This window comes from Scomber japonicus, chromosome 6 (genome assembly GCF_027409825.1).
Source record: "Scomber japonicus isolate fScoJap1 chromosome 6, fScoJap1.pri, whole genome shotgun sequence".
NCBI classification, from domain to species: domain Eukaryota; kingdom Metazoa; phylum Chordata; class Actinopteri; order Scombriformes; family Scombridae; genus Scomber; species Scomber japonicus.
Genome location: NC_070583.1, coordinates 7666299 through 7685359, shown reverse-complemented (window position 1 = coordinate 7685359; position 19061 = coordinate 7666299). Strand labels below are relative to the sequence as shown.

Here is a 19061-nt window from a genome sequence, read left to right as displayed (position 1 = left end):
TCATTAACCAAAAAAGTAAGTGTTCACACAACACTGTGTCATTTAGTACAAATTTTAGGGAAAATTGAGACAATTTTTGTTGGGCACATTTCCAGTTAATTAAATCCTAAATGCTATCATAACCTACAGTCTGTTAATCACAGCACAGCAGGTAATCTGAATATGAAACAATTTGAGCACAACTAAACAAATATGATTTCAATATTTACTTTGGTTTAAATTGAGCATTTCTTTCAAGGAATATTCTGACTTTCACTACAAACATACTGTACATAGTTCCTATGTATTTTTTAAATGTATGCTTCCTATGATGGTGGCCAAGCTGTCATCTCTGTTGAAGAATGACTCCCAAACCATTTGGAATGACAATAATCTGACTTCATGGTTTCCCCCCAGTCTGTGTTGTATAGCTTTAATATGATGGATGTTCTAAACACCAACTAATCCATGTGGAGTTGATGTTTTACTGCATGTGGATCTGTTTCTTTATGTATAATTTTTATTTCTGATGTTTGACTGGGTGTGACGTATCAGCCTATAGAACTATTCCTGCCTGCAGGACTTCTCATGACATCAGATCTCACAATGGGGGCGCAAAGAAATAGGCCACGTATGGATAATGGAGCAGCAGGAAGTAGGCCAGGTCGCGGCTCGTCCATGATGATTACGAAGTGATCCACCAAAAGAAAATGTGTCACGATAAGCTGATAAGAGAAGTGGTTGAGCTGTTTTAACCCAAGATAAATCATGCCACTAAAGTGTGTTTTTACTATGTGCATTAGTTCAGTTTCATAACATTTTTTAAAATCATGTTTTATTTACTTTTTGGCCACTTGGGGGCAGCACAGACAAGTTTCAAATTGATACGTTGAACTTGTTAGCTAGCAGTTGCAGATGCAACAGAGGTTTTTTTTCTGGCTAGCTAGCATTTAAGACCAATATTCACTCTCTTTTAACTCTGTTTTTGCTAACTACCAACTACTGAGAGAAATGTCTGGCCTTTTAGCTGCTAAATACTCAACTGTGTTCAGCTAATCTACAGCTAACTGTGTCTGTTTGCCATTTGGTGCTGAGCAGGTAGTGTGAGGTGGCTTTTGACATTTTTTTCTCTGAAAACAGTTGAAGAGTGCTAAGAGAGAACTAAAATAGTAAAGCTGCAGCTAAACAATGAGTTGAAACACAATATAAAGTTCTGTAAAGCTAAGGGGAGCTGTAGAGCCTCTGATGATTCTCTGTTGGTGTATGATTGAACCTCTCATGTTACAAAGTGAAATTTGATACAGTGTAATTATAAAATATTAATTCTAGCTGCTTTAATTATGATTATTTGGTATTAACGTCTGGTTAATATAAAAATGTTTCATTGTTTTCCTCAAAAATCTTGCAAGTAAAAAGTTTAATTCCCCATTGGAGTATTATTGTAAATTTACATACTTATATTTAAATCTCTAAAATATTTTCAAATTGTCTATAGATGTACTTTGAGAAACAGTTTCTGTATTATGCTACTTTATACTTGGGGCCCGTCAAGGTTTACCTTGGACCAGCCTGTGGTCCCTAGTTTTGCCAGGGGACTTTCCGTGATGCACTGAGCTCCTCTGTCCTCCTCCTCCTTTCCATCTGTACACATTTATGTACAATTAATGCAGGTTACTAACTTGGCTTCTTCCCTGGAGTTTTTGTGCCATCTCATCTCAGGAGGTTCCTTTGGATCGTGGTCCTGGACATCCTGGTTATAGATCATGAGTTTACATGGGTTGTGATTGCAGACCATGCCTGATATTATTAGTAGTCATAATTATATTGTTATTGTTGCTTCTGTCTCTCTTTCTTTCTCCCTCAATCCAACCAGTCAAGCCAGATAGATTTGGTGATATGTTAATAAAACGGAATAGAACAAACAAACCTTTATGATCCAGAGTGCAGATTACCCTTTGTAAAAGCTTCAAAAAAAAAAGACAAAGACTAAAAGTAAAACCACTGTTTTGTTGACTTTTATTCATATATATATTTATATATATTTACTCATGTGTTTGACTGCCACTGTTAAAAAGTGTGACTCATCACATTATCACCTGTAAGCATAAATAATAACTTTTTTTTCTCTCTTGAAACCTGGTAAATAAACCAACTGAAAACAGTTATGGGTCATTTTCAGCACCATTGAATAGTACATTCTCTATATTGCATCAGGATATAAAAATATACAGATATAGTGTTTTTTTTTCTTCTTTAAAACATTCTTTCATCCGTGTTGTTCAATGGCATGAAACAAGAGAGGAAGAAAAGACCTCATACGTGACGAATGAGGATTGTTACTGTTATTATCGTCTATATTGTTAAATCCTTAGCAGATCCGAACCGGACTGTCCATTCATTCATTCACAGCACTTTTAAAACATCAGTAGCAGCCACACATGGGGAGGGAGGGGGGGGACAAAAAATTAAATTAAACAAAAGTAAGAGGTTCGTCCTCTGAGACGTGTGTAACGCTCACAGTGCCACCGGCCTCCCGACCACTTTGAAAGAAAGAAAAAGTGAAGAAGATGCAAACAGAGACGTGGGAGTGTTAATGGTGTGGTGGAAGGGAAAACTGGGTGGGCCGGTGGGCTGTGAGCTCCATGTAACCATGAGCAGTCCTGTTACACTCACACTAAGCACAGTTTATCCACAGTCCAAAAAGGGGGTGATGATGATGATGATCATGGTGCCAGGGTAATAACCTCCCCAGCCCACAAAAAAAGAAAAAACATAAAAACAACATAAATTCAAAGCAGAAAAAAAGTCAAAAAATTGCAACAAGTCAGTTTAATGGTTCGAGGCAAACGAAGAAAAACGAAAAAAAAACAAAAACGAAGGCGCAGTCAGGATGAGAGTTCGGTTTGCAGTGCATAGAGAGGGACTTCTGAGATGGGGACGGATTCACCGGTTGGTCGGTCAGATGGGATTTTATTGCCCTGTGTCAGCCTCACGCACACACACTCACACACACACACACACTCACACACACACACACACATAGTAAACACACACCTCCAACCGGAGTGAGCGAGACAACGAATAAAGACAGAGAAAAAAAGAGAGAGAAGGAGGGAGAGAGAGAAAGCAGGGCTGGTTCATCAGGTTCCTGTAGCTTCCAGAGTGTTCCCCTCTCTAACTCCCTCTTCTGACAGAAGTAGGCTCCAGGCTGGTGGAGGGATGTGTGCCTTCATGTGTGTGTGAGTGTGTGTGTGTGTGTGTGATATATGTCCGAGTACAAGTCCAAAATAGGCCAGGCTCCACCAACATTCTCCTTTTCTATCCATCCACCCATCCGTCCGTCCGTCCGTCTGTCAAGAGTGGTGCTGTGGCCCGCTGTCCTCCAGGAGGCTTCACATGCGCGAGGAGGAAGCCAACTCGTAGAACAGGACGTAGGCGTCGCTGCTGCGCACTTGGCTGGAGGACATTGGCGTTACTCTGGAGAAAGTGAGAAAGAGAGAAAGAGAGAGGGAGGGAGGGAGAGAGAGAGAGAGAGAGAGAGAGAGAGGGAGGGGGTGTACAGTTTATTATGATGCACAAAACAGTAGAAAAACACAAGCTTGATACTGTGTGATTTCAGGACCAAACTACATTTAACACTGCAACAACTTTCATGTTATCTCCTCTGTGGCCTCATTTGGCTAAAACTGAATTTGGAACGAAATGCTTCAAAACGCTTGCGATCAATACACTGTGTTTGATGTGAAATCTATTAAATGTAAGTTGTAAAATGCTGAGGAGGAGGTTGTGTGTATTTGATTTTATCTGGATGGAACTGTATTTACTGCAGATTTTGGAACCTCAAGTGAAGCATTGAGTTCTTACATTTTCTGGATTTCTCAAAACAGTGAGGTGGAAATATGTTTAAGACACGACATGTTCAGATTTGCTCTGTCAGGTCAGGCAGACCCTGGTAGATACTAAATTAATAATACACACATATTTCACTCAGGTGTTTTTTCTCTATTTACAGAAATAAAACTTACTATCAATCTTTGATACAGACAGACAGGAAACTATGATCATTATATAATATATATTCTCATATTAATGCTGCTATTCAAATAATATCCTTTAAACGTGAACACATACAGAGCCTACTGCAACACTTCCCATTGTAAATTCAGTACATTTCAACAGTGAACAGTCTTTTACTCTCTTCTTAACAAAGAACTAGTTTCATTCACCAATTCATTTAAATTGTCACCACTTTACCATTTTTTCTGATCAATATTAAAAGACTGTCAACAAAACTCTTTCACATTACAGGCCACTAAAAGGAAAAAGCCACAAAAAAGCCTTTTAATTATTTTGTACATAGTGAGCTATCTAAAAATCGATCAGGGGAAAACTGCTGAATGGAACGACAAGATTTTAATCAATGCATGAAAACATTATTTCTACTGGAGTGATGCTCAGAGCAGCAGCAGAGATGATGATTGATTGCAGCTTTGTTTGCATTAACTATAGAACAACTAAGCAACAACTTGCATTAACTAAGAACAAGAGAGAGCCTCTCTCTGCTACTATGGTTAAAGGCCTGAGCCACTAACTGAGAATTTACACGAATTACAGCCCACTGTAATTTGTGTAATCACCTGATGAAGTGACAGGAAGTACTGTGACTGTAGGAATGTATGAGATCTGTGATTTACAGATGGTTGACAAAGGAGAAACCTGAATAAACGAGTTAAGAAACGTAATGACTGCAGATGCTTCCCCACAGGTGCACTGCATGGTAATTAAGCAATTAACATCCAATCATGTTCTGTGGCATATATAACAAAGCTGAGTCAGCCCAGCTGATTTCTGATTTTGTATCTAAGTGGCTTTGAAAGGGGGTTGATTGTTGGGGCACAGATGGCGGGAGCTTCAGTCACACAGACTGCTCAGCTGGCGGCTGTTTAAACAGGAACAGTGAGTAAAGTAACATCTGCATTTAGATCTGTGGGAAATACGTCAGTACATGTGGTCGGAAATCAAACATTTCTATCCTGATGGGAGTATCACTTCTAGAATGACAATAGACCCATCCATAGGGCACAAAGGGGCACTGAATGCTCACTGTGGCATTTCACTCGCTGTTTCTTCGTGGAGCTTTTTCTACTATACATATCAAACAGGAAATTGACTTAGAGACAAGCTGTTCAAAATCGTGGTATACTTTTGTGTATTTTTCTACAAGAAGAAGAAGAAGAAAGCAAATGAACACAGGAGGAATATAAGGCACGTTGTACTGACTTCAAGTATTTGATGCGGTCTCATGATGGAAGCTGCATGAATAAACTTGACTGTATGTGTGTTCAAACCCACCTGGAGTCATTAAAGGTGTACCATTCTCCCGAGTTGGGATTGCGACAGTAGGCTGTGTAGTGACCGCCCATAGTGGTGCCTGAGTGGTTGGACACTGCATACAGGTTGTACACTGCATTTACTGCAACAGCACAGAGACATGAGCAGAGTTATTTATCCATCTACTAGACAACATTTCACACTGCTGCACAATATCTTTAGAGTATAGTGTAAATGCCACAAAATTCATATATTGGTTATTTTTTCTTCTTCACATTTACAAACATTAAAACCCTTCCAGCTGGTACTTACTGCTGTTTCCAGAGGCAAACTCCCGCAGGTCAAGATCCTTCATGGGGAAGTTAACGAAGGTGGACAGTTTGCTGGTTCTTCGTGCCTCAGAGAAGCGTTTCAGGTCTGCACGGCAAGGAGGAGTCAAGGAGGAACTCTTCTGATTATACATTAAACAGTCTACTGCCAGCTACACACTTTTATAATCCAATAAAACAAATAAAACAACTACTAGCAGTAAATATGGAAGCAGGGAAACTGAGAAAAAAGTGTTGGCAGATTATTATATAAATAATGTAATTTTAAAAATCATACCTTTGGATAATATTTGCAGAATGAGGGAAATATGCATCATCTACCAACAAAATATGTTCATTTAACAGAGGTTTAGCTGGGTATGTATTCTTTTCTCATGACTGCATTTAGTTACTGCCTCTATTTTGCGTACTTATGTGGTTTAACTCACTCAATTACAAAGATGACAACAGCTAACGAAAAAAATCAGTAATTAAGTAATGAGTTATACTTTTAGCTAAGACTAGCTGTGGCTCATCGGCTAGCTTGTACTTGATATAGCTCTGTTGTTTGAGCTGTGTAGGTAGAGTTCTGTGAGACGGCTGCTTCTATGGTTCACAAATGTATGTTTTTACTACGGCATAATCATATTCTATACAGGAAAAACTGAACTCAATTTTGGTCTAATCTCTAGTTACCGTGTTTCGCTTCTGTGGGGAAACACTGTACTGCAGAGTTTCCATAATCACTTTACATACACACTATCCAGCTAACGCAGGCACCATCATGCTCTCCTAGTTACATGCTCACTGCAAATGTCAAACATATATTATGCAGTAATATCAAACCCAGATCCCAGAGGAAAGGATACGCAGCACTAAGATCTTGGGAAACTTCTGTACTGTGAACTTCTTAGTGCATCTTCTCCTCGCTTTACACCTGTAACACGTCTGTGGAGAAAGACAGAACTGGTTCAAGCTAAATTCAGCATGAAACAGAAGGGCTTTCATGTACTACTTCATTTACTATGAAGTAATCTGAAGGTTATTAATGTATAACAAGTCACTCACTGGCTTCTCATCCCCGTCCAGAACGTCTTCTTTGGTGAAGAGCCGCATGCAGTCCATCAGGCTCACCTCACCGTAGCCCTTCTGAGCACAAACATAGATGCATTGACATTAGCGTGCACACAAGTGACCACACAAAACAACACACACACACACACACACACACACACACACACACACACACACACACACACACACACACACACACATACACAAAGCAAAGCACAAACAGAGACAGAGGGGAAACCAAAGAGCTTGCGTTAGGAGCTACACTTCAGAAATTTTAACTCCAACATCGTATATGCTGATGACCCACTTTCACATGTTTATATTACATTCATGTGTGTGTGTGTGTGTGTGTGTGTGTGTGTTCACTAACCTTGGCGATAGGTAGAGACAGATCCCAGAAGGGGTCGAAGACGGTGGAGCAGAAGCCACAGTGGCTGCAGGTCAGAGAGCTCTTGAGCTGCCCTACGAACAGGTCTGGAAGAGAGAGATTTTGTTTCAGTTCGACACGTAAATAGCACGTTTGTTTAAAAGATCAGCCTGAAAAACAACTAAATCCACACTTTTAAGATCATTGTACCCACCGACTATTTTACTGTCTTCTCTTTCCAGGTATTTACTCCACATCTTCTTCCCTTTCTCCTCGTCCCTGCACATAAAGCACAGATGAGACATTACAGACTGTTATGGTCTTATTATGACACACAGTGGACAACATGATGCTTGATTCAGACCCCAAATATCAACAATAACTTTATGCACTTAAGACCAAACATGTGCAACAATGTCCAAACTCAGCTGCTGCGATTCAGTGAGAGGTATAATGTAACAGGTGACAGCAGTAATCAGCCACTACTCAAGTATCTGACCTACTTTATTCTAAATGTCTAGGTGACAGAGACACCATAAATATGGATTAAGGGATTAAGAAAGACCTTTTAAAAAAAAACAACTCTTTTATCCAGACACACATTTTCCAGCAGTGAATAAACATTTATCTGCATTGTTTTTAATATTTAGGTGGAGTGGGGCTGTTTTTGAGAGTAATTGTGGGATTTGGAAAATTGCAGAGATTAACTGTGACCCTTAAACAAGCTATGGTTAGATAACTGATAATTACATCCAGAAAGAATTGGAGCATTAAGCTGATCTGCGCCCCAGAGACTTCACACAGGAGGAGAAAGTGTTGGATGCAGCCTGAAATGAAAGCATCCTGATGAAGCCTTCATGGCTCATGTTTGCATATAATGATCCAGAATATATACAAGGATGATACCATGGTCTGAATGGTTCAGTTCTATTTCCAATACAAAACAATACAGTAGTAGCATATTTAATTTGTGCAGTTCCCAAATATTCCTGGTCTTACCGTCATACCGGTTTACTTTTCATAAACTGCAGGGTTCATAAAATGTAATTTCTTTCTAAATGAAACACAGAATACAATTTACACATCTCAGAAGTTTCTCTCTATGTATCAGCCAAACTATTAAAAGTTTAATGAAAACCTAGAGGGGAAAATATGGCCTAAATTTATGTATTTGATTATATATATGATGTATAATTACCAACATGATTATTAAATTGATGGTACCTGGACTGTAGGAGATCGATTTATGGATTAACCCACTGAATTAAATTAGGTTAATTCAAGTTCTTGCTAAAATTGACACTTGTCCATTGTATGAGCTTCCTAACAACTGCAGCTACAGCAGTGACAGAGTTTACTGTAGGTCAGATAGTGCTGACTGAAACTTCACATAAAAAGGATTTTACAAGTTACCTGCAGCACTATCCTACTCATAGTTTATAGGTATAAAACATCTCCTCACTACCAGCAATCAAAACACACCTTGGTAAATTAAATTTTAATATTAAATATTTAATATTAAACTTTAATATTGCCTAAGGCTTCTATGGAAGCTAAACTCGATGCTTTTTAAAGACTCGTCATTGACCCTGTTATTCAAAGATTTCATTGAATTATGTCTGCATTCTGTCTTTTTAGATACAGCATGTCTTCTGAGCCTGAGTGCAACTGCAAAGGTGTCAGCACAGGTATGTGCACACACCATCTGTCATGTTGATTACTTACGGCAGGTGGTCGAAGTCCTCCACAGTGCCTCTTGGCCTGACGGTGACCCTGTTGACCTCGTTGTGCAGACCGTCCAGGAGGAAACGCAGAAACTCCTGAGCGTCCTGTTGGCTGCAAGGCACACACACACAAAAAAACATTCAGTATGAATATCATCCAGTGTAACTGTATTCTCAATCATGTCTGCCCTCTAGACTAGATTGAGATAACAAGATATTAGAGTATACCAGGGTATTTACAAATCCTTAAATGTATGATTTTCAATGCCCTAAAAAACACAGATGCTCCTCTTTCTAGTAAACTGATACAGAGATGCTGTATTGATGCCACATAGAGACAATGTGTTGTAGTGCACAGCATGCGCCACCAGAGGTCAGTCTCTACTGGTGGAACACACAGAGTAGAGAAAGATGGCCACTACCAGTAATATGGAATCATGAAAGTATTACCACATATAACTTCATCTTCTCCCAACTACAAAGGCAATTTATTAACCACATGGTTTTATTCAACTGCCAGTCTGCTACAACCACCCACACATCATCTCTATTCAGCTTACTGATGTGTTGCTGCGGTAACAAGTGTCATCGATGGAAGACTGGCTCTTATTTCCTATCTATTCATTATACTATGGAGCGTAAGTATTTAACAGTCATAGACTTCACTCCTCAGTGAAATGTCAGGAAAGTATGAAGGTATGAAAAAATAGATATCACCTAAGCCTCCTCTAGATGTTTGCTCGTACAGTCAAATAAATCACAAGCTGTGGCGCTACAAAAAACCTTGGATATATGACAGCTTATAAACACATAGCAAAGAGTGGAAGAAAGCTTACTTGTATCCCACGAATCTGGGAGCGTATCTCTGGATCTGAGTTTTGAATTCGGACGGGCTGACCGCCTCGCTGCTGGATGACGTCCACATGGTCTGCATCAGCTTGGCAAATTCTACGCAAAAACACACAAAGCAGTCGAGTTACTCAGAGGCCGAGATGTAAAGGCGGTGTCCTTTTCATGTTTTGTGTCAGATTTAGCACATCTTAAAGACATATGAAGTATCTGTTTCTGTAATTTGCTGTGCTGCAGAGTGTTTGTGGTGGACTCTGGGGGTGGGGGTAGGGGGCTGTATGACACGTTTCTCACCTTCCATGAGGGCTGTGTTGGTGCGGCTGTTGTTGTTAAGGTCTCTGCGGTGCGAGTTGTGCAGGCAGTAGTCTCGCAGGCTGTGTGTGTTGCTGAGACACTGCAGGATACTGTTCATGAAACACTGCAGAGACAAAACACAACAGCAATGAGATTCCCTTACAGACTAAATATCACGTTCCTTATTAACAGATGACTCTCAATCAGAAGTATCACACACACACACACACACACACACACACACACACACACACACACACACACACACACAGCATTATGTGTATATACTGCTGCTCCAGTCACATGTCCACATGAGACACGTGCAATCTGGTGAGATCAAACCAGTTAAAGAGAGAGAGAGAGAGAACAAGTCCATAGTTCAAAGCTCTCTGATTAGGTTACTGTACACAAACTGACAGCAACACACACACACACACACACACACACACATGCACACGTTTATTTTAGGAGCACTCCTTCTGCCTGTTGCCTGGCAGACACTCTGCTGGACCACCACGCTTGTGTGTGGACACATATCAACAAACTGATTTCACTGGAACACTAACTGGATTTCAGGGATTTTATGTGTGAGTTTCTCCTTCATAAATCAGCTTAGAGGAAGAAATTACAACAACAGGAGGTTTTTGGCCCCCAACTGTAATAGTGTAATCACATTTGTACGTAGCTGCTGTACTCACAGTGTTTCCCAGGTTCTTCAGTCCGACCAGACCCTGGGCGCTCTTTGAGTTCTGAAAGACAAAAGACACAGACGGTGAATCCACTTTGCTTACATTCATAGTTTAAACTTAAATACCTGCACACACTGTCTCCCAACAATCACAAATGGTGGTTTGCTTTTATTCCAGGAGCCATGAGACATATGAACAGCATGTTTTAAATAAATATTTATTCCATTCTTGCACTGGAAATATTTTTAAATAGAACTTAAATTGAAGTCTTGAAGTCTGAATGTATTATTATTATTATTTATTATTATTATTACTGCTAGAAGAGGAAGAACACATGAAACCCTCTTTTAAAGACATGAGATATATAATATATATCCTCTCCTTTAGTAATGCAGGGGTTGGAAAATGTAACATCAGTTCATCCTTGTGTTTTCTTTCTAGTCATCTTTCCGCTTAAGAAAACCAGAATGTAACTTACATCACCACCAGCTGTTTAGGGCTGAGTTTATACTTGAATTATATCCTCAGGCAGCTGTTGGAAGAATAAAAACCAGGACATGAGCTCCAGATATTATCTATGTACACTTTGCATCTCAAATGTGTTTGTTGTGTCGGTCTAGGAATGAAGACAGACTGCAGTTGTTGTTTTTTTTCTTTCCTTTCCTGGTGAGTATTATCTGTAGAGAGGAACTTGTTTTGTGTTATCTTGGTTCCTCTCTTGGTAATCGCTCCCAGATGGCGGAGATTTATCAGCAGCGGTAGATAACACACACACACACACACACACACACACACACACACACACACACAAACACACACCACTACACCTTTAGGATTTCGTGCGCTTATTCAAAAACGTGGCGGACGTCTTTGCTCGGTGAAACGCAGTAGATGGATGAACATATCACGTATCATATTTTCAAAATCTTAAAATGGTTAAAAAAAAAGAAGCCTTGCACCGCTTATATCATGGCTTCAGCAGTTAAACTTCATTACATAAGTACAGTGGTGGTTATATAATTGAGTAGCAAGTGAAAGAACTAACAAAGAACCCGTGGGTGGGTAAGGAATGCACTCGGACCCTCCGCTGAGAAGAAGAGGCGGCAGACAATTACATTATTCGGTTCAACCTGTGATACATGTCGGCTATATTGATCATATTCTGGTCATTTTGCCGTGATTGTGACATGAAGACAGACTCCTCAAACAATGGTTTGTGTCTTCTGCCCATCATGCTGACCAGTGAGTCCACTGCTACGTGAGGAATGAAAACCACATGATAACTCGAGTATTTTAAAGCGAGAAAGCGAAACAAGGGGGTGAAACTAAAAAGCTGGTAACTGGAGCTTCTGTTTTGTAGAGTGGAGAGCTGGTCTCTGCGGGGCCGGAAGCTTAACACCGGTCACCTGATCTCACTGGATGTTGAAATGTATCACACAGACACACACTTCCCAAAATGCATCTCTTTTAAAACACATGAGAGAGGCTATACTCTCTCATATATTGATGCAGGGGTTGGAATGAATGGAATATCATTTAAAAACCTAAATTATGCAAAATGATTTTAAAATTTTGATCAAAAGTGGCTGTAAAGGCTTGTAACCAGAGTATGACACCAATTTGTCTTGATTGGGCGTCATCATCTTCTTCTCTGAAAACCATCAAGGGAGCTGATGTAAACAGTATGCAGAGTATGTATTAGAGCAGTGGGGGACAGCAGTGGCACCACGCCCTTCACAGCACCACACAGATTCATTTGCATACATGAGTGACTGCAGTCTGCATGCCGGCTGACCTGAGGGAGGAGTCCTGTGTGATCACACCACTCAAAGTGTCATGTAATAGTCTCGGTAGGGTGGTGCGCGTGCTGGGAAACGCTCTGATCTGAGAGCATCCTTAACCTCGTGTGCCTCCACATTAATCATCTTCTGATTCAACTGTTACAACTGTACAAAGTGCTCCACGCTGTTTCTACTCTACATGAGCAGAAAGCTTTCTAACAGGCTTCAAGAGTGAGAACAGCACAAGAGTGTGGCCTTCATTTGACTATCAGCTGCTCACAAAGCAGAAGGCTTTGGCAGGTAGGGCTGAATATGACATAGTTTTATTATCATTTATTTGATTGACAGATTCATTTTTTGTCTGTGAATTGCCAGAAAACTGAAAAAAATGGCCGTCACAATTTCCCAGAGCAAAGCAGCTGTTTCCAAATGGCTTGTTTTATCTAACCAACCCAAAGAGTTTCAATTCATGATGATATTAAACAGAGAAAAGTAGCTGAATCTCACATTGGAGCTTCTACAACAAGATAATGTAAGGCGTTTTATGTCTAATTATTTTTTGGCCACTTGGGGACAGCAAAACCAGCTGTAAACAACACACTGATATGTGATCATCTTATAAAGATGTTAGCAGATAAATCGTCTATTTAAACATCCAGCAGACATGGAGCAATATTAGTCCAATATTCACACCAATATTTATTCTCCACTGACGGCTTTTAGCGACTCAACACTCGAAAATCTTTAAAAGCTAGCTGCTAACTTTGTTTGTCTGCTGTTTGGTGCTGAGAAGGTAGCGTAAAGTCAGTTTATTAGAGGGCCTTTTTTGTTAAAAATGCCTGCTACTGTACAGTCCAAGCTGCATTAGTATCCCCAAGGGCCCCTGGTGCTCATGTCCCCCCAATAACTTTTATTGTATTCTCATTAGATAACACTACTGTTGGGTGGAAACGTTTGTTTTGAACCTACTAGATGACAGTGACCATAATTATCAACATCAAGAGCATGATTTAAGCTTTGTGTTGTCTTTCTGTAGAGCGTGACAAAAAAAAAACCAAAAAAAATGTATGTTTTTTTCTCCAGTAATTGAGGGCCCCTTTTTGCTGGTATTGTAGATCCGGCCAAGGCGACAGTTGGAGTCCTGAGACTGAACTGAAACTGTACATTTACAGCCTAAAAAACAAAACAAGGAGCTGAAAGATGCTAAAAAATAAAGATGAAGTAATAAAGATCATTCTCTGCAGGTTTGTCACCACAAATAAAACCTTTCACACTTTTGATCCATTGTTAATATAAAAGTATTGATTATTGCAGCTGTAGACAAATTACTTGTTCTACTTGTTGAATCATTTTCTTTAATTTCAGGTCAAGATCTTTAGGAACATTTAACGTTTAGAGTGACGACAAAAATCAAAGTGAGCGCTCCTGTTTGTGGAGTTTCACAAAATCTGAAGTGTGTTCGCTTGCTCATCAGTAACATGAGCCTGCAGCTTATTTAGTTATGATACAAGAAGGGCTTCTTACTATTATATAAATAACTTCTGCCGTCTATTATTCAGCAGAAAGAGTTTAATTAACTGTGGCTTACTTAAATCCTCCTTTCTGTGAATTCCACTGTGGTGAATGGAGCGCTTTATTAGCCTTGGTAACATAACATAAATATGCCTCCTGCTGTACGTCTAGCTTCAGCAGCTCAGTGATGATGACTGTGATATGACAGGATGCAGGGCAAATCCTCTCTGGTCACCTCAAATGTTATTGCGTAACACACAGACACACACACACACACACACACACACACACACACACACACAGCCACTTTTTTCCCCTCTCTACTGTTGGAATGTGTACGTCTGACTTTGCTGCACTCTGCTGTGTAATGCCACGGCCACTCCCAAAAATAGCAGCTTCGCTTTTAATAACGCTTGCTTGTCTGCTCGCAATTGGCTGATCCTTTGGCCGCCCTGCCAGACGTCACAGAGGACGAAACAGCATCCTGGCTCTTGTCTCTGTAGCAAGGCCATTCTTATTCGTTTTCTTTTTGCAGGATGGAAAGAGGACATTGTGAGATCACGGTGATGGGGCTGAGAGCGGAGTGAGAGTGTGTGTGACACAATGCATGTGTGTGTGTGTATGTGTGTGAGGAACTAGGAGTGAATGACTTGGAGCAGTGGTGAGTTTAGGACATGGATTATTTCAACACTGCAGCTGACAACAGACAATGTTTTATACTAATTATCCAGAATTTAAGTTTTACTATCTCATATGAACAAGGGCATTGATTCAGGATTTAATCCAAATTATTACTCTGGTTTGAAGATGGCATTAAGACCATCACGGGACACTAAAACCCAAACTGTCATCATTTGTGGTGAGTAAACAGCTCCTCAGGGCAGGGTGAAGTATGTAAATGACACTAATTGTCTCTTATTTAATCCCACTGTCTATCCCATTGACAGACACTCAATAAAAATGCAATTATAACCCAAGTCTTCATTTCTTAAGCGGTGTGGCCAATGGGATTCTTGAATGAACAGTGTGTGTGTGTCTGTGACTCACTGGCTCGAGCTATGATCCCAGCCTCTAGCATGACTGTAATGACAGCTAATTCCCTCATGCAAATTCTGCCGTGATTCTACCAGTATAAGCAGTTTAAAAGCAACGCGGAGTGTGTGTGTGGGATCAGATTCATGTAGAGTTGCACCGGATTGGCTCGTGCAGCGTTTACAAGAGCAGGAAACAAAATGACACGATGCACAAGCTCATTTGGCATTTGTGTGATGATTTAAATTTCTCTGAATGACAGAATCCTATGTGATCTGCCAAAGTTAGAGCAGTTTTTGGGGTATTTCCACTGGTTTTAAATTGGGCTTCACAAAAAAAATGACAATGTCTCGTGATGTATCTGAATCTGACAATTGGCCGACCGCTGGCAATCAATCTAATCTTATCAAACTAGTCCTGATGATGCACAAGAGCTCAGTTATTGACTGTTAAACTCTTGTAAGTGAGTTTTCCCCCCTTAAAGGCGCAGTGTGTAGGATTTTTACTGGCCTCTAGCTGTGACGATACAGATTGCAAGTGAGTACCCCTCCTCCATTCCCTTCCCCTTCCAAGTAGACCTGTCATGATAGCTACTTTTGTTGGACAATATATTGACTCTGGAATAATAACAATAAACGATATTATTGTCATTTGAAGATCATTTAATACGACTGATATAATGATAATATAATAGTATAATAATGTAAAGGGGGCGGGGGGTGGGATTGGAGAGTGGGCTCTACACTTCTGTAAAAACACAGACTGCCATTATGACTTGGGACACAATTATTTACCTTTAATTCTTCTGCAGTCTCCACTCAGGACATCACAGTGAGTAATGGAGGATAATACTTGCTTAGCCAATGTGACATGAATAGCCTCTTAGCTGCTAATGTGAAATGTGGCAATATTGAGGTCAAAAAAAAGATCAAGGTCATGTCCTTGTATCATATGATAAGTCCATATATAGACATGATGATGTTAATTACACTATTGTATGATTAGTCGATAATTATTGTGAGAGGCCTACTTCCATGTGTGTAGGACAATCTACGGTGGCTGTGAAACTTACGAAAAATGTCAAAGGCCCTCTCTAGTGCCAGTGTTCGGTTTGACCTTTCTGGGCTACCGTAGAAAGAGATAAGATATAAAAGGGCTCATTCTAAGGTAACAAAAACACAACGATTCTTATTTTCAGGTGATTTGACTCTAATTAAAACACACACACTGCACCTTTAAACTTTAACTTGGATCGTTTGTGAATATTTAACATTACAGAGAAACGCACCAGATTGGAACCAAGTTTTCAGGACCAAAACTCTGAAAGTTTGTCACTCAACCGGTAAAACTAAATGAATAGTTTGACAGTAAAATAAAAAGCCAGTGACCTTTAAATCACCTCACTGCTACATAACATCAAAAACAGTTATTCCATCTGCCCTCCATGCATCCCTCTGCAGTACAGTATTTTCACTGTGTGATATAATACGGTCTAATAATTAACTACCTTACATAACACACTCATAAACCACTACATCTGTCTCATTTGCACTCTGGCACATGGTGATTAATTAGACGAAAGCGCAAAGGATTTTTTTTCTTTAAAGTAAGGAATGTTGTTTTGTAGAAGAAGAGAGATAAAAGAATGGATGGGGGGAGGGAGAAGAGGAGATAAATGAAACCAACAGTCACAAGAGGGAACATACATCCACTGTTCATAATCCCAGAGGTTCCTTGTGAGCGGGTTGATACATACTGTACACAAAAGAGCCAGCCTGGGGGGGATAACTCTGTATAAATGCTCTATTCACAAATGTCAGAAGCAGCTCGAGCGACTACTGAGCTACTTTTGAAATTCTACTCCTCAGAGGCTAAAAAGGCTGTGTTTAAAAAAAAAAAAAAAAAAAAAAAAGCATTCCAGAGGAGGCCAGGTTGAATAGAAATAAGAGACAGCGGAAATGTCTCTTTTGGCAGTTCAGTGGTGGAAGTAAAAAAATAAATAAAAATCTGTCCGTCCACATCGTGCTCGATTGATTCAAACATGTAGGACTGCTGCTGGAGGGGGGTGGGAGGGGTGTGGTGGGGGCTACAGCAGGGTGGTGTCAGAGGAGAGGAAATGGGTCAAAGCGAGGTGAGGAGGCAGGAAGAAATGAATAATCCCTGACTGTGAGCTTTGCTTTCCGGGAGTGACATAACAGGAAAAAAAAGAGGAAGACGACATTACACTGGATTAAAACACAGAGACTAAAAAGACGGAGATAAAGATCATTTTTTCATGACAGTTTTAGATTATATCTTCAAACATTTAAGCTTTAAAAAATTCTACATCGTCTTTTTTTCTTTTGGATAGATGAACAGAGAACGTTTCTTAAGCTGCTGCGTGGACAAATACCACCCTCCCCCCTTCGGTGACCTTTGACCCCACAGTGGGGAGATTAAACTGTCTAGCACGCATTGTGTTTACATCAAGCTTAATCTAAGGAATCCAGCATGACAAATGCCTCACATACTGTCGCACATCAGCTGATTTTGATCTTAAAGGTGACGACAGAAAGGACGGGCTCGACTGACTGAAGGGATTTTTAAGGCTGCTCATATAAGGAAATAAATGTGTGAGAGAGAGCAATCAATTTGGAATGGACACATCTTCTCCTATGAGTGCTTATGTATATCACTTAAAGTCCCTATCCCACTCTAAACAACTGTCTGAGTAAGATTTAATGTGAAGTTTAAGACGTACTGGTTGCCAGGGCAGGTGGACAAAGAACATTTCTCCTTGTTTGAACACAAGTGAAGCTAACATTACATCCAGACTAACCTCAAACAGCCCTGTGCACTTGTTGAGTAATCTAAACCTTCTGGAGACTGTGTGAGAAAATAAGCTCAAGTGCACAAGTGATACAGCCTCCTGAAACCCCAAAAGGAAGATTATTCTAAACTATATGTATAAGAGCATGGGAGCCTTCTAAAAAGCACTGCACCATTTGATATTAAGAGTACACATATTACAGAAGGAGGGCGACCTGGTGACCCTGGTACAATAGAGTCTGAATAACGTGCTGACAGCAGTACTAAAATATTTCATTGGTTGAGGCTGCTGATATTTTTAATGACACTAGAAGACAGGACAAAATCTTCCAAAGTGTATGTATTATTTTATTCCACCAGTGATATAGTGAGTCAATTTAGGAGCTGTTCAATAATAAAAAGTCAGATAATCAGTCATTTTTTAATAAAAAAAGTGCTAAAATTCTCTTGTTCCAGCTTCTCAAAAGTGAATATTTTCTGCTTTCTTTAGTCGTCTATGATGGTAAAGTGAATATCTTCAGGTAATGGACTGTTGGTCAGAATAAAACAACACATATGAGGTTGAATGTTGGGCTATAGAAATAACTGGTGGACGTCAATTTTATAGATCAAAACAACAAACAATTAATCTAGAAAATAACCAACAGATTAATCTATAATGAAAATAACAGTTAGTTGGAGCCTCATAAACCAGCAAATGAAAGACCTGACAAAGCAAGATATTTCATCACATTAATACAAACATAAAAAACATCTAGGAGCACTTTGGTAGCTGAATGGAAACAGCACATTTCACTTAGCTATAAACTTATCCCTTTACTTTAGCTTATAAATAGCTTTTCTATCAGTTACTACTGCACTTCTTTTAATAGTTGCAGTTTACTTAATCTTATGTAGTTTTTAGTCTATTTTTTAGCTACTTTTACTATGTACTATTTTACTCTAATACTCTTATATTACATTCATGTTTTTATTTCTTTCCTCTTTCTTTTCTGTTCTTTTTTTTAACATTGTCTAATGCGCCTTTTATGTGAAGCACTTTGTGCATGTCATTTTCTTTTGTTGTAAAACACTTTGAGCTGCAATTATTGTAAGAATGGTGCTATACAAATAAAAATTGCAAAAAATGCCCAAAAACATACCTTAAAAAAATCAATTGCCAGCATAAAGCAGCTCTGCTCATTGATTTACAACATTGCCCATGATGGCATGATACACTAATATTTCAGGGACAGTTAAAACTCTGTAAACAGTATGACAACAGTAAACAGGCATATAGCCTGACCCTAACATGACATCAATACTTTTCCCAG

At 39.6% G+C, this 19061-nt stretch overlaps 1 protein-coding gene across 5 annotated transcripts in view; it reads right to left on the bottom strand.

Annotated features, from left to right (window-relative positions):
- Positions 1 to 2995: 2995 nt before the first annotated feature.
- The window catches only part of usp2a (ubiquitin specific peptidase 2a), a 40160-nt gene continuing 24094 nt past the window's right edge, over positions 2996 to 19061 (bottom strand). For 3 of the 5 annotated variants that reach the window (XM_053321602.1, XM_053321601.1, XM_053321605.1), the window contains 11 exons: positions 10625 to 10675; positions 9927 to 10050; positions 9620 to 9731; positions 8785 to 8895; positions 7274 to 7338; positions 7063 to 7166; positions 6687 to 6767; positions 6488 to 6566; positions 5623 to 5727; positions 5332 to 5452; positions 2996 to 3456 (listed from right to left, as the gene is read on the bottom strand). In XM_053321602.1, the coding sequence (XP_053177577.1) occupies positions 3372 to 3456; positions 5332 to 5452; positions 5623 to 5727; positions 6488 to 6566; positions 6687 to 6767; positions 7063 to 7166; positions 7274 to 7338; positions 8785 to 8895; positions 9620 to 9731; positions 9927 to 10050; positions 10625 to 10675 (1038 nt within the window). In that variant the 3' untranslated portion in view covers positions 2996 to 3371. The remainder of the gene's footprint in view (positions 3457 to 5331; positions 5453 to 5622; positions 5728 to 6487; positions 6567 to 6686; positions 6768 to 7062; positions 7167 to 7273; positions 7339 to 8784; positions 8896 to 9619; positions 9732 to 9926; positions 10051 to 10624; positions 10676 to 19061) is intronic. The other 2 variants (XM_053321604.1, XM_053321606.1) reach the window with 1 other exon arrangement.